A 24,416-nucleotide genomic window follows, 5' to 3' on the forward strand; every position below is an offset into this window, starting at 1 on the left:
CAGGATACTAATAGAAAAAATACATCATAAATATGAGTAATTAATTTCTTCCAATTCCTCTTTCCTGAAATTACAAACTTGCAGCCCTCCAGACAAATCTGGTAAAAGATAGAGTTCCTTTGTCCTCAAACAGTGTTAATTAATTTTTTCTCCAGCCAACATCAACAAATAGGAAGAGTTCTTATGTAAATCCAGATGCCTGGCTTCTCTTGAAAAAGGGGAATACATGGCCATACAGGGCCCACATTCCCATTTGGCAAAAATCTGCTGGACTTCAGAGAGGCTCCCCCCTTTAGATAGGGCACGCACTTTGCATTTTGCCACACTCTTCATCACTCACCTGTGCATTGCCTCCCTTCCTGCTAGCGTTCCTGTTACCTGCCCAGGCCTATGAATGTCTGAATTTGTTTCCCCTGCCAAGACACTCTTTAATGTGTTTTATCAAATGGCCTCAAACTCACCCCTAAATAAAACCTTTACAGAGAGATTACCATAAATTAGCTTCTTTTTTAAAAATAATTTTTGTTTTTTTATATTAGTCACCATACAGTACATCCCCAGTTTTTGATGCAATGTTCCATGATTCATTAGTTGTGTATAACACTNCAAGACACTCTTTAATGTGTTTTATCAAATGGCCTCAAACTCACCCCTAAATAAAACCTTTACAGAGAGATTACCATAAATTAGCTTCTTTTTTAAAAATAATTTTTGTTTTTTTATATTAGTCACCATACAGTACATCCCCAGTTTTTGATGCAATGTTCCATGATTCATTAGTTGTGTATAACACTCAGTGCACCATGCAATACGTGCCTTCCTTAATACCCATCACCGCCTATCCCATTCCCCCACCCCCATCCCCTCTGAATCCCTCAGTTTGTTTCCCATGGTCCACAGTCTCTCATAGTTCATTCCCCCTTCTGTTTACCCTTCCTTCATTCTTCCCTTCCTTATTAACTTAGATCCACAGAACCTTTAGGTCTACGTACCTGGATTAATGTATTCCAATAGACTTCATTTCTTTATAATCCTTTGTATTTTCTGTTAATTATTTTTTAAAAAAAGTATTCTAGGAAGGTGTCCCTAGGCTTTGCCAGACTGCTAAAAGGGGAGATTGCAATTCCCCAAAGTAAATAAATAAAAGTATGGGTGTCCTTGTTTCAAAGGAAGAGAAACCTTAGACTCTCTTTCAGCATGTTCAAATATTTCTTGGAAACAACTTGTATTTTCAAAAATATTTAATAAATCTGGAGGCTCTTCTCACTACCATCAGGTATAAGCCATTAGAGTTTGCATCTGCCACAATATGCTTTCACTGACGTTTTGTAGGACCTCACCAAGGAATGTGTTTTGAAGATAAGCAAACATTGTAGAGAAAGTCATTGACTTAAACCATGTCACAAACATGGTGGACAACCTAAGCACTACAAGACTCTGGTCCCTAGGGTATTTGGTCCACATTCTAGCCTGAACAGGCACTTGGGGGAAGTAGTTTCTTTGTTTCCAACCTGAAAACTCAAGCACTGAGACAGGGCGGAGCCCTAAAATGCATGACTTGCCATGTAAGAAGCTAATCCACGGAGAAGGAATATGAGAATGTTTTGCCTTGCATTCCAAGGGATCACCTAGAAATTGTGTTCCCAAACCATGAAAATTTTATGCTGCCATAGGGTTGCCTGATGTTCAAACCACAATGTTTTGGGCCGCAGACAAAAGATGGATATTCCTTATAATTATGCAGAATGTGTGGCATTACTGGCACCGAAACATATGTGTGGAAGCTGAGCTTCATTGCACTCCTGAGGGCAGCTTCGGGACATGTGGAACACTGTGTGGAAATTCCTGAAGCATACTGCCTCGTGAAGATGAAAGGCTTGTCTGGGAATTTTTCCCTGCATGGTCTCAGCCTTGAGGATTTAGAATCCTAGCATTAGCTACATAACTCTAACCTAACCCCCTTAGACTATTTCTTCCTGCTGGTAACTTTTCTCTTCTCCAGAAACAAGGGCAGCAAAATATTGCTAAGTAAGTCTAAAGCATACTTGCCTTGATCCTTACACAAATATGCCCACAAGCTATTAACTCTTCGTGGGCTTTTCTCCTCCGTTTCCCTTTATCCTGTGATGCATCCTCACATTATAACTCCAGGCTTCATTCGAAACTTTAGGTTTTCTTTTTATTTCTCTTAAATATAAAAAGATGATGATCTGTATATTAAAGGGCCATTTATGTACTTCTGCACTTAGAGTAATGCTTTTCATAATACTTAGAGTTGTTCAATGGAAGAATCATGACCTTCCTTTAGGGAGTCAGACCTTACCAAGATTAGCAACAAAATAGATTGGCAGTGGTGTGAGGATAAATTGTGTGGCCCATTTACGAGTAGACTTCTATTTTTGCCAGCTAGGATCCCTCCTTACTTCTGTTAGTGACTATATCCATTTTCAGTTATGTGGTTTAGTATACGTGTATATGAGGTGGTAATTTTGGCTCTAGTGATGACGTCAAGGCTATTTAATGGGCCAAGTCCCCCTCAACCAGGTTCTCAACCTGGCAGAACCTTTGGAACCACCTTAGGGCTTAAAAGAATACTGATACCTCGGTCCCATTATCAAGCAATTATCAGACTTCCTGTGTGGAGTTCCCAGACATTGAGGCATTATGTCTTTTCTTCTTTAAGTTGTCCCAGATTCTGTTGTGCAACAGTGTTGAGAACTGGATGCAGACACAGTAATTAGTCCAGGGGAGGGCTTGTGGCCAAGTCTTGGTAGTTGGTACAATCCCATACATCAGGCCAGTGACTGGTCCAGGGATGAGATCTGCCACCTAGGCACAAGGGCATGGATTTACTATGCAACAAGTCAGTCATTTTTTTTTTTTTTAATGATAATGGTAATACAAATGACCTGAGTGCTTCAGTCAGTCTGGATCCCAGGGTCTATGTGGACCTTTTGAGAGACGCCTTTGTTTGTACTGGGACTGCTGGCAGGGAGGAAGACGTGCCTCTGTAGCTTCCCAGGGCCTTCACAGCCTGAACATGAAGCCAGCCCAGCAAAGAGCATAGCAGAGGGAAACAGTCCTGATGACAGCTAGCACACCCTCAACTTTGTACTTGCATGTGCGAGCACATTTTTTTTTTAATTGCTTAATTAGGTTTAAGTTGGGTTACTTCTAATCACCTTAACTGCACATTTAAGTGTTGTTACAATTTAAATATATTGCACAATTTTTTTCTAATTCTACAGAAACCAGCAAGATAAATATCACTGTACTTTAGATTTTTATGAGAAGAGGAGTTCGAGGCTCAGAACACTAGATGACGTGCAGCTTAAGAGGGGTTCAGATCTGATTGTTTCAGGCTCTATCCCTCAGCCCCTCACTGCCTTCCATTCCTCAGTTTTGTTTGACTATAATAGACATAACCTGAGTAGGACTGGGGCTGACCGTGGGCGACAGAATGCCCTACCTAACTTCCCTTCACATCAGCCCCTCAGGTGCCCCTTCCCATGATAACATGTCACCTTGCTTTATGAAATAAAACCCAGAGCTTCCAGTTGAAAGTGAAGGAGGGCTTTGCCCCAGGGAAGAATTACCCTTACAGCAGCTCCTGCTCTTTTCCTTGAGAGCTTCTCACTGCCCGCTGTGAGACTTGTTTCAAATGAGAGAGGGAGGGGAGATGTGCTTGAACACCGGCCCTGAGCATCAGTGAACGGTGGCTTTTACCACGTGGCAGAGGGAACACACAGATCAGATGTTTGGATGACACTTGACTAAAAGCTGGGGTGCAATACAAGTGAAAAACAGAGGGCCATGGGTCTGTAACCAGGCTTACTCACTTTCACGTGGTTTATTCCCCTTCATCTCAGCTCTCTCCTTTATCCCAGTAGATGCCATCTCTAACCCTCACCACCCCTGCCCACAACAGCACTGTGTACATCTATCCTTTGCCATTCTGAGTCCAAGAGAAGAAGGCCTACCTGGAGCGCTTCTAACCTGTCTGCCTCTGGAGATGTCTGCCCACCAGGCGAGACACCACGCCCCTCCGTAGCCATGAGCTCAGCAGCATAGGTCCATCTCAGCTTCACACCATTTCTAGAAATAAAAAACACAATAGCCTGTTTCTCTAGTCTTTGTTCTCAATCACCTTTTTCTCTGTACGTTTTGCTTCTCATGAGCTAACCAATCCATTTCCATGGCTTCAATCGCTACTTTTCTGCTGGTGAATTGTAAAAATATATTTCTAGTTCAATTTTCTCTTCTTTGTTCTAGATATAAATACCCAGCTGCCTATTGAACGCACCATCTTAACATCTCCCAGGGACATATTTACAACTGGACACATCGCTTTCCCTTCTCAAAATCAGTCCTTATTCCCTTTTCTTTATTGTACTGAAAGTCACCCCCGTCTACCCAGTGGTCTATGCCAGAAGTCTGGGAATGATCCTACTGCCCTTTCCGCCTAACGAACGTATTTAGTTGAGGAGGTTCTCTAAATTCTTTCTTCGTAACGTCTCTCAAATATACCTGATACCCGTTGCCCTTGTGACCACTAGTATTAATGGTATTAATAGATATTAATTAGGTGTTAGATCTTGGTATTAATATGTATTATACTATTGTGTTTAATAGGTATTGTATTATTTGCTGAATGTGTAAAATGTGCCATAAATGGTACTAAAGTTGCATTGTATATTATATTAGTTAAACTTCAGAATAATCTAAGAGTTTCATACTATGATTATCTATATTTTACAGATGAAGGAAAGTGGATTAGTTTGCTTGTAGTGTCAAGTAATACAGTTTCTATAAAGCAGAGGGAGTGTTTTTTTGTTTTTGTTTGTTTTTTCAAAAAAGCCTCTTTTTTGCTTTATTTTGTTTTATAGCCCTAGGCAGTTGTAGGTGGTTGTTTCAGCCGAAAGTTATCTTCTTGGATACTTGCATTTTAAGTATATAATAAGATTTCCATCTTCAAGGGACGGAGAAAGGATGTAAGTTTTCTCTCAGTGAGAGTTTAAAGGCATATTTGCTCAAATCTAGGGCATTTGCTGTTAAGTTTTAAATTTTTAAATTAATTAATTAATTAATAGAGGGAGTGTTTTGATGTTTGTCTTTCTGGCTCCTGAGCCCGTGCTCTTACCTTAATTAAAAGCCACCGTCATTCCCTCCATGCCAGTTAGAATGTCTTCTTGTTTATAGTTTCGTCTCTCTATTGTTTATTTCAAACTACAACAAAAAATTTTTGAGTTAGATCGTGGGGATCTTTGTCTTAAATTCCTTCAGCTACACCTCTGCCGATGGCTTTGGACCTTTTTTGGTGTTTCGCTCCATAGAACACCCTTGCTTCACAGCATCTCTGTGGTCTCTCTCTCACTGTCCCTATCGTCTTTCTTCTCATCCCTTGCCTCACCGCTCCCTGGAACTCGAACTGCTTCCTTGGAGCTGAAACCACAGGTGTGTGTTTATTGACTTGTATCATGTTGGGAGCCAACATTTAAATATCAGAAGACTTCATTTTAAAACCGAGAGCTTTCCCCCTTCATTTAAATCTAATCATCTAAAAACAAATGACTCATATTCCTCCATGGACATTGTAGGCTGAAGTTTATTGGTACTTACACCCTTTCTATGGGTGTGAACTTTGCAAATTATCATTTTCCTCAAAACTTGCTATTCTTTTCCATCAGTACCGCCTCATTCCTGTTATTCATTCTCTTTAGATCTGAGGCAGGATATTCTCAGACTCAGCTCATGGACACCGTGATTGCCCAAATTCATGACAATATTCAAAAGAACAATATATTTACTATAAAAAGCAAACATTATTTAGAAGGTAGTTACGGCTATAAATAGCCAGCTTTTCTTTCATTAGACCGCATTGGACTTCTGAAGATTTTTTCAAAGCCCTTCAATATTTGGATCTCACTTTTCCCACCACATCTCTTCTTAGTCATCCTATGTTCTGTTTACACTGAACTGCTTAACATTCTAAAGGATCATACTCGTTTTGCTTCAGGACATTCGCACATACTGCTTCTTCTTAAATGGAGAGTGTTTCCCCCCTCATTCACTCTATATAGATTATATATCTTCACCTGGTTATATCTTAGCATCTATCAGAGCTGGGTTTAGCTCAGTGGTTCTTAACCTTGGCTGCATATTAGAATCTCTTTAGGCACTTAAAACAAAGCAAAAACCTGTGCTCAAACCCTAGACCAATTAAATTAGAATTTTGGGGAATTTAGGGCAAATCATTTAATTTCGGGCCTTAGTTATCTTCCTCAACTAATAATAAAGAAAGTGAAGTAAAATGAGCAGCTAGGGTTGAGAATTGTAGGCTTTCACAAAACGCTTGGTACCTGTATTTTCTTCTCCCATAGCACTCTCACTGGTCCACTTAACTAACTATTGCATTTGTTTTTGATTTATATTTGATTCCCCCCCCCAGGTTATAAGTTCCTTGAGACAGGGACTATTTAAAGTCTAGGGTGATCAACCAGCCTGGTTTCAGCAACGAAGGTCCTGAGCCTAGGAAACCTTTTCAACTCCTGTCAAAGTGTTTGGTACCTAGTAGGTATTCAAATGTTTGTTGACAGTGAAAAAATCATAATTGAGATGACAAGACAGAATTTTCCTATGTCTGCTCTCCTTTTGGTGGCTCCTCTCCCCATGGAAACTTTCAGTCTCTCACTGTTTCTGCTTTATCAGCTTCTAGGTCTGTTGGTCCTGAAGCTTCTTGGTCATGGTAATTTTTTATTTTCACTCTTGTGAGCTCTCACCTGTATGACAGGTGTATGGTATGTATGGTATGAAAGAATGATGTGATTTGTCTTAACCCCTCTAGCGATTAGAACCAATGATCTTTGATTAACAGTCTTTGTGAACCTAGAGAATGTGTGTCTGTAGGAATTTTGTTTGCATGTAGTTGTGGTTCTTAAATATATGTAAATCTACTCTGGGAGACCCACTTGTAATATCGCTTAGCCCTGAGCCCACTGATGCTGTGAATCAGACAGCTGATTATACTGTGGTTTGCTAATAACAATTCTAAGACCACCACAAACCAGTTACCAGAGGGAAATAAACTTTCATCATTACCCACACAGTTTGGGTTTGATTTCTTATGTGTAGTTCTTGGAAGTACCTACTGCCACCTAATTATTTTGTTTTCAAGAACACTAATCTGTCTTCCTAGGGTGCTTTATTCATTTCTGTTAAAAAACATACTTGAAAGAATACACAGTATTTTGCTATGTTCTTGGAAAGAGGCAGAGAAGTATAAGACAACAATCCAGCCCACAAGGGCCTTATTATTTTTCCTTCCTCAGAAATTTGTACAAAGTATATGAGAATATGATCTTGTTATTCAGCCTTGAAGATCTCAATCTGGTGTGGGTACGTAAGGGTGGGAACATTTTCTTAATGAAAGTTTGTTGAGTATTGGTTTCAGCCACTTTCTGCTGTGAGTAGGTTGTTTAACGTAGGCACCTGCCAAAGAATGTGTTTTTGTTTAGGAACATGAAAAGTGGTACAAGCCCATCTATATAACATAACATGAAATGAATTGTTGGTGGTAAAAACTGGACCAATGTAGAGATCCAAGTGGCAGTCTTAAACAGCTGGCAAGACTTGATCAGTATAGACATATGGTATTACATGAAATGGCATTTTAAGAAATCGAGTCCTGCTCATCATTCTTTCTCTGGAGAGGCTCTCAAGGGAACTACATACACAGGTAACATTTAGGGAAGGGCAACCAGTGTCCCACCTTCTCTGCTGCCTTACTGTTTAAAGCACAGCTCTAGCTAAGCTGGATTGTATCAAAAACAGCTTTGACCTGAGACCAAAGAGGTATTCTTTCTTGTAAAGCTAAGGTTTGTATGTGCTTGTGAAAAGAGAGCAAGAGAGACATATATCAGAGCTTACCTTGAGGCAGGCCCCGGTCGTTTTATCATATTAGGAGCATGGATGAAGAAATAGTAGAAGAGAGGAAAACGTATATGTGTGGATATACCTTTGCCCATCAAGCAATGTGTCCTCGGATTAAGAGTACACATCACAATAAATGTTGAGTAGTGTATAGAATTGTTGAATCACTATATTGTATACCTGAAACTAACACTGTATGTTAAATATACTAGAATTAGAATAAAAAAAAGAGAAATATGTCTTCATCGGATTGTTCAACTTTGACATCTCCAATTAGCAGCCCTCCTCTTGGGTGGGGGAGGTGGAGGGTGGTGGGGAGAAGGGGTCTGAGAACTTCTGCTCCACTGCTTGAGCTGAGGTTGTAGCTGTAACTGGAGAGAGTGGGATAGAATCAAGCCATTTGAGAAAGTAGGATTGAGGTCAAGTTCAGGAAGTGAGCTAAGACATACAAATTCATCCTGGTGGGTATACAGTTTAGCACCTGGATGTCCACCAGTGGGAGCAGGACACAAAAGGTAAAACTGGGGACTAAAGTGTCAGAAGCTAAAGTGAAATATAGGAACAACTCAGGATTAGGACCTGGGTCCAAGATTCTGGATAAAAAGGGTCTGAGTTATAGTCTAGGAAACCAGCAGCATGGACAGATCTCTATGTCTTTTCTAATTTTCTACCCAGTATATGAGGAGGCTTCAGATTTTGGTGGTTGGACTTGAGCCCATGGGAGGCAGTGAGAAAATACACCTGGCTGGCAAAGAGAGGGAAGAAGCAGTAGCCAGCAGTTAACGTAAAGAGGGACGAAAGTTCTTGCCCTCTGCTGCTCCGTGGTCTAGTGTTTTGTCTAGATGGGTGTTATGGAAACGTGGTCCTCAGTAAAAACACTGAAAGATGCCATGGGGCAATTCCTGTTGAGATTTACTCAGGTAGAGTGTTCAAGGGGGAAGAACATCAGGACCTATGAGAAGTCTTAAAGCTCCCAGGCATTCTCGGTCCAATGTGGTTAGCACCTCTCAGAAAACTGGCCTTCAGCACCGTTGGGTTGATACTGGCCTCCGCAACAAACTGCTTATTAACCTCATTTCCTGAATTATTTACAGTTTCTTGACTACCTGACCTTGCTTATGCCTCCATCCAACAGATAACCAGTACCTTTCTTTGCTTTGACCCTTTGTTTCTCTCCTCATATCCTGGGTAAATGGGTATCTGACAAATCTGGGTAAATGTATCACGTTACTTCTAGGACCCTTTCTGTCTTTATTGGAGCCCTATGAAAAAGATCCCAGTACTTGACACATAATAGTTTACTTATAAATGGAAAGAATTTTTCTTATCTTCCTTAACAGTAGATCTCACAATCTAATTGAAGACCTAGACACAAAAGCAGATAATTTTAATAATTTTGGTAGTAGTATAAATGAGGAATATACAAGGTATGGTAATTACATTGATAGCATGATCAAGTCTTGCTGGAGTGGGGTTGAGGTTTGTAGTTAGGGAAAGTTTCAAGAGGAAATTATACTTTGACTGGCTTTTGAAGGCTAAATAATAGTTTCCCAGGTAGTCCATAGATAAAGGCACTATGGACAGGAGAAAAAAACATATGCAAGGGTAAAAAGAATGAAAGAACACAGTTTGTTGAAATACTCATTGGTAATCTCATTTGATGGGAGTTGTAGCTGGAGAGGGTAGCAGGGCCCCCATCGTAAAAGGCTCAAACAACATGCACAAAGTGTTTGGGCTTATTTTCCAAGGTGATGGAGAACATTGGTGGATCTTGAGGGATGCCAGGGTGTGACAAAGGTTTGTGTTACTGAATAATCACTCTAGCAGCAGCTTCTATTACATAGTTGGCAGAGGCAAGAGACTAGTTAGGAAAGACTAGTGAGGAGAAATTCTAAATAGGAAAGATTATAGTCATGGGGTTGGATGGGATAATTCTTGATTAGTTTGTAGAACAGAAAGAGAAACCAGAATGGAAGCAACTTGGGGGAACACTGACATTTCAGGGGCTGAGAAGCTAGCAAAGGGGAATAAGAACACATAGCCCCTAAGCATCATGGTGCCCTGGGATCAGTAGGTCAGAGTTCTAGGAAGAGTGTGGTTGACATGGTAGAATGCATGTATGAAACATAGAGTTCCCAGGACATAAAGAATGAACCAAACGTGAAATTCGACAAGAGCCCTGGAAAATATTTTTAATGATAAACTCAGATATACCAGAACAAAGTGCTTCACAGCTCTTTAGAAATGAGGGCAACTTGTGGAAAAAAATTCTTTCTATCCTCAACCACCACTTCAGTTCTTACCTTTCAGTATAACTTTCTGTGACTATGGCTCCCATATTTCTCTATCTTCTCTGAACTCTGACCATACTGATGATTCTGTAAACTGCGCGTATAATTGTTTGTTTCAGGCAAGAACCGTAGAGTTCATATCTCATGCCCCTTTGTATGTCTGATGAAATTGAATGTGGATTCGGGTACGCAGTAAAAGGTTTAAGTACTTACAGAATAACTGTCAGAGAGACCTCAATTTTGAATTCCAACTACATCACTTGTTCAACTTCTTTAGCTGCTTCCTGTATGTACAATTGGGGTAATAACACCCAGTACATAGAGTTACTTTGGGGATTAAATGAGAGAAAATAAAGTGTTCAGGACGGAATCTGGTACAAAAGAAGTGCTTAATAAATGTTATTTTAATGCTATGATTGCTGTCTTCTATTTCCCATGAGAACGTAAACTCCAGAAAGGTGGGGATTTTTATCTGGGTTGTTAATTGATGTACGTCAAGTGCTTGGCACATAGTATGGGTTTCATTTAAGACAGATGTCTTCCTACGTCTAGGTTTTAGCTCTGCTAACTGAAGGTAAAAGGAAGGTAAGAAGATGGAAAATACCAGTTTTTGCCTGAAATCTTCCAAAACGATTAAGTTAGAGAAATTCTAGGCATCTTACAAAATGTTTAGGGGGCCCTCCCAAATTCTCCAGGATGGGTACTTGAAATCTTACTTCTAACTATTACTGATAGCAATTGCTAGACAGATATCATTGAACACCTGCAGGCACTCAGTGCATGAATGTGCACATATTCTGTCTCTCTCCCATTTCCCTTCCCTCCCCTGCCTGCCCAGTTAAAAAACAGAAACAGAAATGAAAACAAATCCGAAAGGGAATGGGAAGAGGTGCCAAATAACCGAATTAGCATTTTAGGCTCATTGTATCATTCTGTTTGGGTCTCAAGGTCTGTGAGTCAGCACTTATATCCATGACTGGGTCAAAGAACATTTTAATGACTATTTGTACCCCGTGGGTTCATGATCACTGTCATCTAGCTTGTTGTGTGTAAACTGGGGGTGTTGCTGGAGGACGGCACTGGGCAGACAGGAGGCTCGTTCTTGCTTTGGTAGGATCGGTGTGGCCAAGCCGCCTGGCTCTGAGGCTGCATTGTGTGAGGAGGGAGCGGCAGCCCGGTCTGTGGCTGTACGCGCTGGTCTGCACAGACAAGGGCTTCTCAGTTTTGTCAGGAGTCAGAGATTAGCGAAGTGTGCCTTTCCTCTGCTCAAACAGTTCCTCGTTTTCATGTGGGCCTTTCTGTTTGCCCTTAACACACGTAGGCACTTGAAACTGGGGAGCTAATGAATCCGTTCAGGAAGTAGCTGGGTTATCTTTAAGGGTAAATTAACCCTTTCCGAGCATGGTGGCTGCACATACTCCATTTTTGAAATGATTGAAACCATCACAGCCTGAAAAGTGATATAATCTCACACGCATGGTCTGATATTTACTTACATAATTATGTCACTAAGGCTAAGGGATTACTTCTTTTTTTCCCTTTGAAAATTACAGTTTTGAATATAGTTAGGTAACAACTCTAGTATTAAAAATATTAAAGGATGGAAGTGACCCGGAGAAAGTCCTTCAAACTGACCTAGTTCAAGACCCGGAAACCAGGGACCCCTGTTGCAGTCTCTTTCTCTTCCTAATTAGGGTCTCAGAGTCCCAAGTAAATACCGTAAGAAGAAACAAAGTGGCGGCGTATGTTGTGTATATTTGAGTTTATACTTGCACACTTGCCTCTGGCTCCTGTGATCCTTGAACTCCGCACAAAATCAGACCCTTCCTTTATCATTTGTCCTCCCCTTTCCCTTCTTCTAATACACCCTGGCTTGTTATTTCCAGGGAGAGCTTTGCAGCCAGCCTTTCCCAGTGCACCCTTAGGATCCCCTCTTCCTTAGGGAATAATAATACACCCTTGCAAAATGTTCACAAGTTATTCTCTCAACCTGTTCGTCTTTCTTAAAAGCTTGCTCTCTCATTCAAGGGCATTATCCCCCGGACACTCCTCTCAAGGAGAGGCTCATCGTCCTCCCATAGCCCTTGGTAATTCACATAAAAAACACATCATACTTGTAGCTCCATGCTGAATCCATCATCTTCAGTACTGCATCTCCATTTGTTTGTGCCCCTTCAAGGTCAGTTGTCTTCCATGGTCATGTATATTCATAAAATTTCCAAAGTGAGGTATTTTTAGTAGAAGTTGATTAAGAACACTGCCTCTTCACAACTCAGCTGCCCTTGGGTCATGCCTCTTCTGTTGGGAGGCATTGGCATGACTGTGGATATTTTGGGGATCTGGCTAAGAGGAAGTTGCCACAAGTGGCTAACACAGACAGAGATGAAATAACACTAATCAGACAGTAATATAACAAGGGCATTATCAAGAAACTGGATAATTATTGTCAGCAGTTCTCAAATAATATTTAAGTTTCTGCACAAGAAAACTTGAAATGCCCTGAAATCTTACAGCTATCCAAAATCTCAAAAGAGGCTTTCTCAATTTGACAGTTTGAATTGCAGGTGATATTAATAACTAGTTATACAGCTAAAATAAAAATTTCTGATCTATCAGTAATAAAAAACAAACTTAAATACACAATGATTACTTTAGTCTGATTCCCCAGAAACTGGAGCCTGACTCAGAGAGCTTCTGTGCAACTTTGTAATTAGGGAATGCAAGCCCAGAGGGCAGGGGGAGGGACTGTGAAGGGAAGACAACAGGAGGATGCCTGTAATGGGGTTGGCTTTCTCCAAGGGTGTCACATGGACTGGCATTGGGTCCGTGCCCCCAAAGGTATGACTGCACCTCCAGACCATCTTTCAGTTTGGAGAAATGAGGAAACGTGCATTCACTAGTTTACTCTGTCACTGGTCAAAGTCACACCCCTTGGGTGCTCCTCTGAGCTGACATGTGGGAGTCTGGGCATTAACAGAATTGCAGAGCAGGTGTCAACAGAGAAACGCCAGGGTGAGAAAAAGAGAAACTGTCAAATTGCACTGCGTGGAGTCTGACAGCCCCTGCAGAGCTATGAGAGACGGGCGAGGCCAAGAACACCTGAAATGATATATTAAAAATCTCTGATGTGCAAGAGGAATGCCATATTTATCTTTCCATTCGCTCTATAGCAACTATTATAAAAATCATTGTCAGATAAAGAAGTGTTCAAAGAATATCCAGCCTAAAATTATAAGGGGAATAAAGACGTATAGAGTTACATCAGGCAGTTAATTAATAAAAATAGTATATTATTTTTTATGGATGTTTGGTCATGGAGCTTGTCAGCTTTTTAGAATTTATAATTTAGTGTGATTTCTCAGTCTAAATAAATATTCACCTTTGTAACTAATTTTGTGTTGTAACTTTATCTTTTTTCTAGGAAGCCTTTCAAAATGTATAAGATTTAGGGCTTATAAAACCTGACTGCCTGGGGGCTCCTGGATGGCTCAGTTGGTTAGGCATCCAACTTTGATTTCGGCTCGGGTCATGATCTCAGGGTTGTAGGATCAAGCCCTGTATTGGGCTCTGCACTGGTCATGGAGCCTGCTTGGGATTCTCTCTCTCCTGCTTCCTCCGTGCCTCTCCTCTCTCTCTCCCTCTCTCTCTAAAAACAACAAAAAATCTGACTGCCCAAGGGCTCATGTGTATCCTGTCTTAAAACTAATAAGAAAATAAACTCTGCTTTCCTCGATCCCATGTCTCCATTTGGCCCCAAGCCTTTTTCTCTTCTCTTCACTAATAAGGTTTTTCAGGGGTTGGTTCATGTTTCCTGCCTGTTCTCCCTCCACTCAGGTCCATTCCTTAACACTCCCCCCCCCTTCCTATTCCCCAACAGTGCTCAGTCAGGGGTCAGGTCATCAGTGGCTCTTCTGTTATCCGATTCAAAGGACGTTTCTGGTCTTTGTCATGCATATTGCCACAGACTTTGGCTTCTTTAGGACCTTTTCCCCTAATGCCTTTTGCCCTAATTCTCTTCCTATGCATCCTGCAGTTCCTTCACTCCTCTAATTTCGGTGTTGATCTGTTGATCACACCTTCAGCCTTCTTATGCTAACCTGCTAACCAGGATGTTAGCTGGTTCCTGCTACATCCACTCACACTCAGCCAGTCACCTTTGGCCCTGTGACATGTTCTAGGAAGAAAATGCTCTGTGTTAAAGCCACAGGCCAAGGAACTGATTTGTTTTTTGACTGTGTGTAATGCCTCTTTATATGGGATGGAACCACATTTCCTTTCTCTACTGCCAATACCTGGGTATCTGCAGGAGCTCCGTAACTGTTTTCTTTCCACTGATCTTGTGTGTCTTCCACATAACTGCCAGAGTGATCGCTTTTAAAAAGCAAATCACATCACCTTGCTTCCATTAGAAAAAAATCTAATGACCTCTCTAACATTCAGGATAATGTTAAGGTTGCTTTCAAAAGTATTAAAAATGTACAAGTCGTATAGGTTTATAAACTTAACGTAAAAGGTGAAAAGATTTCAAAGATGTATAAAAAGATGTATAATCTCTTTCTCGGATTTTTACATAAAGTATTACATAAAAAAATATACCCCTATAACTTGTTTGTCATGTCTAACAACATATAATGGACATATCTCCAGGTTAATGGATATGGGTCTAATTCATTCTTTTTGATAGCTGCATAATATTCCATAGAAGTTCTGTTATACCACAATTCATCTAATGGTCTCCATATTGATGAATATTCAGGTCTTCTCATCTTTAATTACTATGTAAGGTATTTAATACATAGGTTTAGAGATTCATTCTTAAGTGATTATGTATTCATTAAACAATTCCAATAAAAGTGTACTGGAATTTCATAAAACATACATGCATCCCACGTCCTTCTCTAAACCAGATGCTTTGGTGAAGGGAATGCAAATCTCCGATTGGCCAGTCTGAGCCATGGGTCCCCGCCTAGAGCTTGGGGCAGGCAGGGGTCAACTGCCTTTTCTCAGCCCATGCTCTTTGGGTGGCAGGAGGGACTTTCTGAAGGAAATTGGTGTCTTGCTACCAAAGGAAGGGAGACTGGAGATGGGTGGCTAAAAACAGCAAATGTTTTACCACAGAAGCTAATGACCTATTCAGCTGGGGGCAGGTGGTGATTCCCATGTTGCGGGCAGGGATTCCATCCTATGGGAGTGGAGGAGGAACAGAAATACTTTGAAGTGTTCCATACTATCTCCTTGGCAATGAAATCTGACTTGGGAAGAATTCAGTTGGCTTGAAGCTGTGGTGGTGGCTTTGGTCAACTTGGGGGTACTTGTCCATGTTGTTTGCTCTACAAATGGAGGCTATATGCCTTATCTAAAATTGAGAAGTGAATATTCTCAGCGATATGTAGGAGTCAGTGGTAACTAATCAACTTAGATGTGTAAGGACCCAGAGTTTTTCCTGCTAGAATCCATGGATGAAGAGAGGGCATGTCTAGGCTTTGCTTCTCTTGAGGTCCTAATTGTTGGTGGTCTTTGTGATATGAAAAATTCCCTTTTTTCATGTTGCCGGTAACCTGCCCAGAAACATTCCACGCTTTGTGTGAGTCCTGACTTTGCATGTGTGTATGGCCACATATTTTAAGTTAGTTTTTATTTTTCCATTTATAAACAGGCCAATTCTGATTTAACTCTTGGGACAAATGACTCTTCATTTGAACAGGAAATAAAATGTGTAGCTACTAGGCCAATTGCAGGGATTCAGTATTCTTATCTTCCCACTGTCCCAATGTCTTGATTCTAGTTATTTCTGCCACCTTCTCTGAATCAGAAAATATGAGATTATTTTAAAAGCAGAGAAAGAGAGGGGCATCTGGGTGCCTCAGTTGGTTAAGTGTCTGCCTTCAGGTCATGATCTCAGGGTCCTGGGATCCAGCACTCATCGGGCTCCCTGCTCTGTAAGGAGCCTGCTTCTCCCTCTGTCCCTCTACCTGGCTCTTGCTCTTTCTGTCTCTCTCTCTCAAATAAATAAATATAATCTTTAAAAGATGCTATGAAAATAGAGCAAGAGAGAAGGAGGCAGAGAGAGACAGCAAGGGAGGAAGGTGGGGAGAGCAGAACCGCACACACCTTATTAGGTAGCATTTTCTCCTTTTAAACTGCTAACCTGGAAAAGCACCTCAGCATCACCTTGACTTCCATTTCCTTTGTCCATACAAACTGCCCTTTCATTTTCATTAAAAAGGCTAGTCATAAGAACCTTAAGTCGGTGATTAAGGAATGCAGCACAGGACTGGATCCTTTATTTCCTTCCTCTGAGTCTTATTGTTAGTGCTTTCTCTAAATTCCGAACACTTTCTCTTACTCTCTTGGGATTATCGGTGCTTAGTCCTTACTCTTTGGAATAAGAACTTTTAAGTGCTTCTATCTTTAGCAATTCTGAGCTCAGAATAAGTTCTGAAATGCACACAAAAATACTTCTGATCCTCAGTATTCATGACATCACTCTGCCACCTCCACTTGCCGGCCCCTAGGCATCTATATGAAATAATTAAGCTTTTGTTATTGGCTTTTACTCCTATGAAGTATCTTTACTGCGTGGGTGTCATTTGGATAATGCTATTATTTATTAAGTGGTAAGACTTATTTGGATAAGAATCTCGGCTTTGGTTTTAAAATAAAACCAGGGGTTAGAGGGGCAGGTGACAAACACCACCTGCCCCCTGGTTGAATAGATTATTAGCTTCTATCTCAAATCTTAGAGTTGCTCCTCTATCATCTCCCAATACAACGATTCATCTCTGGGCCCAGCATTTAGAACTGAAAAGTAATGTTTGTTTTCTGCTTGGCAACTTAAATTGAATACAGTGTTTTTACATGATTTTGAGAAATGAATATTTTTGAGATTGACCAGACTAAAAGCTTCCCATTTTTACAGAAGATAAGGGAAAGCTATCTATACTTTTCTGAGGTATTGTTCCTCAGTCACAGGTCACAAATAAGGACGGGGTTGATCATCCAGTAGGGGGCACCCTTTTCTAATTTGCATAGAGCGCTGAGTGACGTTGCACCAGCTCTGTTCAGTTAGCTGCAGGCTGGACAGAGGCCGGGGTGTTTGCATGAGGCGGTCAGCCTGGGTTCAGCCTTCTTGATATTTTTGTGAATATTTTCTTTCGTGTGTACTAGAAATTGGAGAGGTTAATGAGACAATTCAATTGTATTACTTCCTATAGAAATTCACAGAGTTTTAAGACTGACCACAGTTCTAAGGGGAGTAAAACCAGGGCTTCTGAGTCCTAGCCGCCTGACCTTAGAATAAACAGGTGAGGTCGCTAAGCCAACAGAACATGGAGTCCCCAACAGAGTGGCTCTCCATGTGTAACCCCAGCACCCGATCCCCAACTTCCAACACATTACTTAATTTCTAGACAGGATCTTTTGCAATTCCAGGTTTCTTTGATTTTTCTGAACAATTGCTGTCGTGTAAATCCAGCTAAAATGGCTGAAACAGAATTTAAAAACTGTATCTTAAAGTATTAAACATCATCTTCTCTGTGATAAACAGTTCTCTTTCTCATCAGTAGTGACTGTGTGGCTTTCTAGGCACTTCAACCAAGAGATTATAATAGGAGCAGAGGCAGAGAGAGACTCAAGAGCGACCTACCCCCCTCAGTGCTTCTTCTCGCTCAGGGGTCAGGTACTGTGTTTAGGAAAGCCATCCGCACTGCAGCCGCCTGGGGTGGAGGGGCAAGGGGAATGGTGGGAAATGTTTGACTTCATGCTCAGGGCCCCTCCAAAGTATGGTAGTGTTCACAAGCCCTGAAGCTACTGATGGTTTTGATGTGGGAATAAGGAGTCTGTTCTGTTTCTGTACTATTCTGTATAATAGCCATTACTACACCTACAAAACATGTTTTCTTAAAAATCGCATCTTTCAAACCCTTCAGAAAGTGACCATTCTTTCGTGGTTATATCAGACTTGCATTACCAGTATATGATTTTTGATCTTTAAAAATAATCAGCCGTCTAAAGACCTTAAGGTTTGGGCTCCCTCCTCCAATCTCTCTCTCCACCCCCCCCTTCCCTTTTCTCTGTTTCCTCCCTATCCCCTTTTGGAATCCTTTGACCTGATACTTACTTTGTTTTTGTTTCTTGATCCTTCTTTTTGTTGTCTTGCTTCTCATCTAATCTAAGTTAGATTAGGTAATACATATATTTATTAGCATTTGCAGTATTTCCTCCCCAAATAATAGAATTGGAGAGTTGTACTCTTGCTCTTAACCCTGTTTCATAAACATGGAGGAGAGTGTAGGTAATTCTGGTAATTTGTAAGTGACTCGAACTAGTTGATATTTTTATCATTTTTGGAGTCTTTACCATATTTTAGCTGGGTGATTGTGCGGGTATGAAAATATGTATGTGGCTTATTTTGTGACCCAGAATAATAAATGAATCAGAATAAGAAAACTTTATCCAGCCCCCCGTGCTCTGTATGGGAGGATGGCTTGGGTTTTATGGTTCTTATTTGTGGAAAGAGTATTTGACATTGTAAAGCACCGTTTATCTGCATCCATCCATTCCTCTTTTATTTTGGCCATTGCTCATTGCCAGCTTAGCAGAGAAGCAGATTCTGGCTGAGGGTGAAACACATTGTTGCTTAAAGGGAAAGCTCAGTGTCAGTGTCGGATGAGATGAAGGAAGTGTCTACAGGATTTCTGGTCTTTGAGGTTGTTTTTGTAGAATCTATTGAAGTAATATTTTACATTTTTAGGTTTAGAGATCTCTTAAAGATTTGGGTTAAACATGTTTTCCATGATTATTCCCATTTTAATTTGATAAGAGTATGAGATCTGAAGAAATTCTGTTTTTGAACAGATTTGCCATACATAGATTTTGCGTGGGTTCAAAGAGAGACAGGGAGAAAGAGAGAGAGGGAGAGGGAAATTGGAGGGAGGGGAAAAAGGGAAAGAGTAAGGGGGGGAGAGAGAGGGAGAGAGAGAGAGAGGAGTATTATAATAAAGCAAACAGATAAATAGGTAGCTATTCACTGGGCAAAAGGTGAGGATCTCACTCCTTCTAGCTCTGTCTATTTGTTTCCTGTTGCAGATAGAATAAAAATGTAGCCAAATAGGGCAACTCCTACCCTGTTGATATTTATCACATTTATCAAAATTTAGTGTGCATGTAATTCATACAAGATGCTTTTGTTAAAGGTGCTGCATGCAATTTCCCTTTGCCCCCATCATTGATTTAGTAGGTCTGGGTGATCTGAAATGTGGGCCACATTTTTTCTTACCTGGACATGCTCAGCATTCTGTCTCTCGATAGGTAATATTTTCAGGTAACTTAGTCTGAGAATGAAAGGGAAAAGTTATTTTCTAGGTTTCTGTGTGGCAGATATAATGTACAATTTTTACAACGTTGCATAAGCTATAAATGCCAGGAGGGGCTTGTTGGTGGGGTGGGGGAATACTTAACGTCATCCTTCCTAGCGACCAGAATGCTGCCTCTCACCCTGCGTGTATGAAATGCTAGAGCACCTCTGCCACTGCCCCTTCTAGAATAATTTTTTTTCATTTTCACCATTTAGGAATACATGGTAAGTAAATAGCAATCCAGATAGGTTTTTAAAAATAAAGAAGGGACGGACATTGGTAGACATATTATGTATTTTAATTAAAGCTAAAATGTAGTGTTTAAAAAAATATTTATAAGTACCATTTATTTATTCAGAAAGAAATTAAATTTAATTTTTTTTTTTAAAGATTTTGTTTATTTATTCGACAGAGATAGAGACAGCCAGAGAGAGAGGGAACACAAGCAGGGGGAGTGGGAGAGGAAGAAGCAGGCTCACAGCAGAGGAGCCTGACGCGGGGCTCGATCCCATAACGCGGGGATCACGCCCTGAGCCGAAGGCAGACGCTTAACCGCTGTGCCACCCAGGCGCCCCTAAAACTTAATTTTAAAACAGTAAAAGTTAAACGGTAAAAAATATTGATCTTGGAGCCATATTGTCAGGCTCCTCGTGTGAATAATGACTTAACCTTATATTCGGGTAATCTAGATTCTAATGCTGCCTCCTTCCTCAAGTGTCTTTGTACCTTCTGAAGTGCGTTATGTTCAAGCAAATGCCTATCAAGAAGTTGTGTAGACTTGAATGGCTCTATCAGCACCTAGCTTAACTAGCCGTTTAATGCCAAGGACCAGCCACCAGCAAGATCACTTTAATGAGCTTGTACTGGTCACATGTAAACCACTAGTGGTCACTTCGACATGTCTAAGTAAATTTTCAATGTGTGTGTAACACACAAACTATGTAGGCAGTGGTATCTATGAGGAATAAAAATGAACAGTTATGGGTTACTCCTTACCTACTCTTTGAATAAACAAAGTTGATTTTTTTTCACTCTAAGAAACTATATCTGTAATAGGTTGGGGTCCAGGATGGCAAGTGCATGGGTCCACACGTTGCCCTGCCGCTATGACACAGTGTAAGGCTGGCCAACCAGCTGCCAGCCAGCAGCCTTGAGTGCACATCCTTCTTGCCCCAGCCTTCCTGATCTTCTCATCTGCCAGCAGTAATGCTGCTAGCCTGCCTATCCCACCATGCCAATGAAATGATACAAAAAATGTAGAAATGCTTCTCAAAGTGTGTGTGGAGATATTTTGCTTATGATGTTATTACTTTTACCAGGAGGACTCTCGAAACCAATGTTTTCTTGTAGACATCTCTGTAATCAAAGGAAAGACAGTGTTCCAAAAATAATGGTTTTTAGAATTGAAATTTAAATGTGAGCTAATGAGGGAATTTCCTGTTATTTAGGATAGTAACACTCGAATCTCATTGAGCAAGTAGAATAATTAAGTCATAGTTCCTTTTGTCATTAAAAAACCAATATCCATTCTGCTTTGTAGTAGACTGTATCTTGGAGTTATAAAATAGTCCTAATTACCTGGGTCTGCTTGACAGGGTTGGCCTTTGCCATTCTCTCATCTGTGCACCCAGTGTTTGGTTTATATGGGTCTCTGTTTCCTGCCATCATTTACGCCATATTTGGAATGGGACGTCATGTTGCCACAGGTAATAATTTCTGTCTCTGTTTATGCTTCTCATGTTACTAATGAAAAAGACTCAGAAGTGCTCATTAGAAGGGTGCTTGTACAGTTGGTTAAGCTTCCAACTCATAAACCAGATTTCAGCTCAGGTTGTGATTTCAAGGTCATGAGATCAAACCCCACAATGGGCTCCACACTCAGCACAGAAACTGCTTAAGACACTCGCTTCCTCTCCCTCTGCCCCTTCCTCCACGCCCATGTGTGTGCACATGTGCATGGGCTCTCTCTCTCTACTCCTAAAATAAATAAATAAATCTTGAAAAAAAAGTGCTCGTTAGTTACTGATTACATTTCCAAAGCAATTCTAGCTTTACTTCTGAAAACCTCAGCAAATATTAGAGCAAGACATTTAACTCTCTGTGCCTTAGTTACTCAATATGTACTGTGACTTATTGCTGTATTATTACATAATCAATTTTATTTTAAAGATTCTTTGCATTTTTAAGTTGTAAAAAGGTCATGAGAGAAGGGCATATATTTTGAATTTACAGTGAAATGAGAGAAGGTAAGTTCTTTGAGGGAAAGAAAAAGCTATCAAATTTAGTCACTCAAATATTGAAAAACATTTTTTATGTAATTGATACTTGGACTAAATGATATTTCAGGTTTCTTTGAAGCTAGAATCCATAATCCCTTTAATTAGTTTATCTCTTACCTTGTCTACCTCTGCTTTACTAAATAAAATGTGAACTATCACAAATAGTCTGATAATAGAGCAAGCTGGTTAAAAACCTGGGTTGTAGACTTACGTGGTTCCGGGTGTGTGTCTTCTTTGTTGTCTTATTTGTTGTATGACCTTGGACAACATTTTAAAGGCCCATTTGCTACTTTCTGGATAGTGAAATAAAAAAAAACATTCATATGATTGTAGGGAGAATTAGATGAGATAGTTAATGTAGAGTGTCTAATTTAGTACTTGCTACATAAGATTTAGTAAGTTAGTTACTATTATTACAAAAATGATACCTTCATCTTAAGTATTAAGGTAATAATGATAAAAATACTTTTAACTAGAAATATCCGTAGAGGCATTTCTATTTATTTTGTGTACTTAAGATCTCAGCCTCGAAGTATGGGTCTATTTCTTCAGTGGTCAGCTTGTGTTATTGATTGCATTGGTTTCCTATTTCTGATGTGTAACAAGTTACCAGGAGCTTAGTGGCTTGAAATAAGATAACTTTGTTATCCTACAGTTTTAGAAGTCAGAAGTCTGAAATGAGTTGCACGGGGCTAATATTGAAATGGAAGAGCTCACAGTTAACCCCTGAGCCTATTGAGGTTTTCATATTTACCATCTCATTTATATTTCCCCTAAATCCTGAAAGGTAGGTATTATTACCCCCAGCTTACAGATGAAGTAATGCAGACTCAGAGTAATGTGCTTTAAGTCATATTATTGATAAATAGAGGACTTGCATGAAAGTCTAAGCTGTGATCCTAATCCCTGCCCTGAGGATATTCTCTGTGCAGGTAGCTCTGCAGAGGTGAGAAAATGTACGGATGGCCTGGGAAGAGCAAGGAGGTGGGTGTGGCTGTGTGTTGAAGGAATATGTGTATATGTAGGAAAGTGTCTGCTTCTTCTGTGGAGTGGAATGAAGGGTGGATGAGTCGGGGTGCTGAAAGGAGTGTTTCCAATAGATCTATTTGGTTTTACACCATGGAGTCAACTTAATGGTGGAATCCATCCATTATTATTGAGTCCGTTACTAACAGAAGATTCCCCCCACCCCCACGCCCTTTTAGGCACCTTTGCCTTGACATCCTTAATATCAGCCAACGCAGTGGAACGGCTTGTCCCTCTGAGCAGCCAGAACTTCACCACGCAGAGTAACACAAGCGCACTGGGTTTATCGGACTTCGAGCTGCGAAGGATTGGTGTTGCTGCAGCCGTTTCCTTCTTGGGGGGTGTGATTCAGGTAAGTGGCACTGATACTTGGGAATAAAGAAAAGGAGACCATGGAAAGAAAGGCGGTTGGTGCTTTGTTTTTATTTGTGTTCGTGTCTTTGTCTCTATAGATGGATGAAGGGCTGATGTGTTTTATCTTTATGGAAACACTGTCTACTACATAGAGTACTCTGTGCTAGTTGAATAAATGAATCAGAATCAAGAAATCAAAATTACAGAGAAGCAGTTTTTGACTTTTCAAGAATGAGCTTTCTAAAAAATATTTTACAAAATGGGATGGGCTTCCTTATATGGCAGTGAGGCAGTCCTTGTGTTCATACAGTGACTGGATCATCACTGTAGGATAAGGTAGGAGAAGTTCCTACAACGGGAAGAGACGTGACTAGATTTCTCAGGTCCTTCCCAATTTTCGGAGTTTATGATATTAACTCCCTACAGCAGTAACAAGTGGTATTTCGTTTGTGCTGAAGATGGGCTGGCGTGAGGTCTTTCGACTCAGACTGCACCAGACTTGGCCCCGTTTAGCCTCAGGCAGCTGTTTTGTTGTCTACTCTGCTCTAGTCTTTCTATTTCTTCAAAATATTGGACTATGTAATTTGCTGTTTCTAGTCAGTTGTCAGAATTAGATAATTCAGAAGTAAATATAAAATAAATGTAGGACGGTGCTGACTCTTAGACACGGAATTTGTCTGATAGCCCTTTTGGTTTATTCTTCTGTTTTATAATTCTTCCTGGTGACTATTTTCTGGGTTGGTAGAGGCTCTGTTTTATAACATTTATCATTATTTACAAGGTCAAAGATGATGTAAAGGCCAACAAGGGAGAAAAATAACTGATGATTGTCCGGAATTGGAAGGATAGAAGAAAAGATGTGATCTAGAGGGAAGGAAACAGAAATTCTTAGAATTGCATTGCCTTCCAACGATGTAAAAAGTGTGGGAGAATTTAGGATGTAAGACCAATATTAACTCAACTCTTCCCAGTTCTTTAGAGAGTAGACCGTCTGAGGGACAGCTTTGCCTAGGAGACTACCAGACTAGAAGGCCAATAGGTGTTGTGTATGGTGATGGCTGTGCTTTCATGAAATACAGACTGGTTGCCTGAGTACCCTGCAACCTTCCTTTTATTTTTTCAAACGTGGATGATGTTCTTGTATTCTGAGATTTGGCAGGCAAGCGTAGTGGGCTCTTCTT

At 40.4% G+C, this 24,416-nt stretch overlaps 1 protein-coding gene across 5 annotated transcripts in view; it reads left to right on the forward strand.

Moving 5' to 3' along the window:
• The window catches only part of SLC26A7 (solute carrier family 26 member 7), a 175,213-nt gene that overhangs the window by 54,976 nt on the left and 95,821 nt on the right, over positions 1–24,416 (forward strand). For all 5 annotated transcript variants that reach the window (XM_034668291.1, XM_034668293.1, XM_019796849.2 and 2 more), the window contains exons 3-4: positions 21,172–21,282; positions 23,061–23,233. In XM_034668291.1, coding sequence (XP_034524182.1) covers positions 21,172–21,282; positions 23,061–23,233 — 284 coding nt within the window. The remainder of the gene's footprint in view (positions 1–21,171; positions 21,283–23,060; positions 23,234–24,416) is intronic.

The sequence above is a fragment of the Ailuropoda melanoleuca genome, chromosome 9, assembly GCF_002007445.2.
Source record: "Ailuropoda melanoleuca isolate Jingjing chromosome 9, ASM200744v2, whole genome shotgun sequence".
In the NCBI taxonomy this organism is placed as follows: domain Eukaryota; kingdom Metazoa; phylum Chordata; class Mammalia; order Carnivora; family Ursidae; genus Ailuropoda; species Ailuropoda melanoleuca.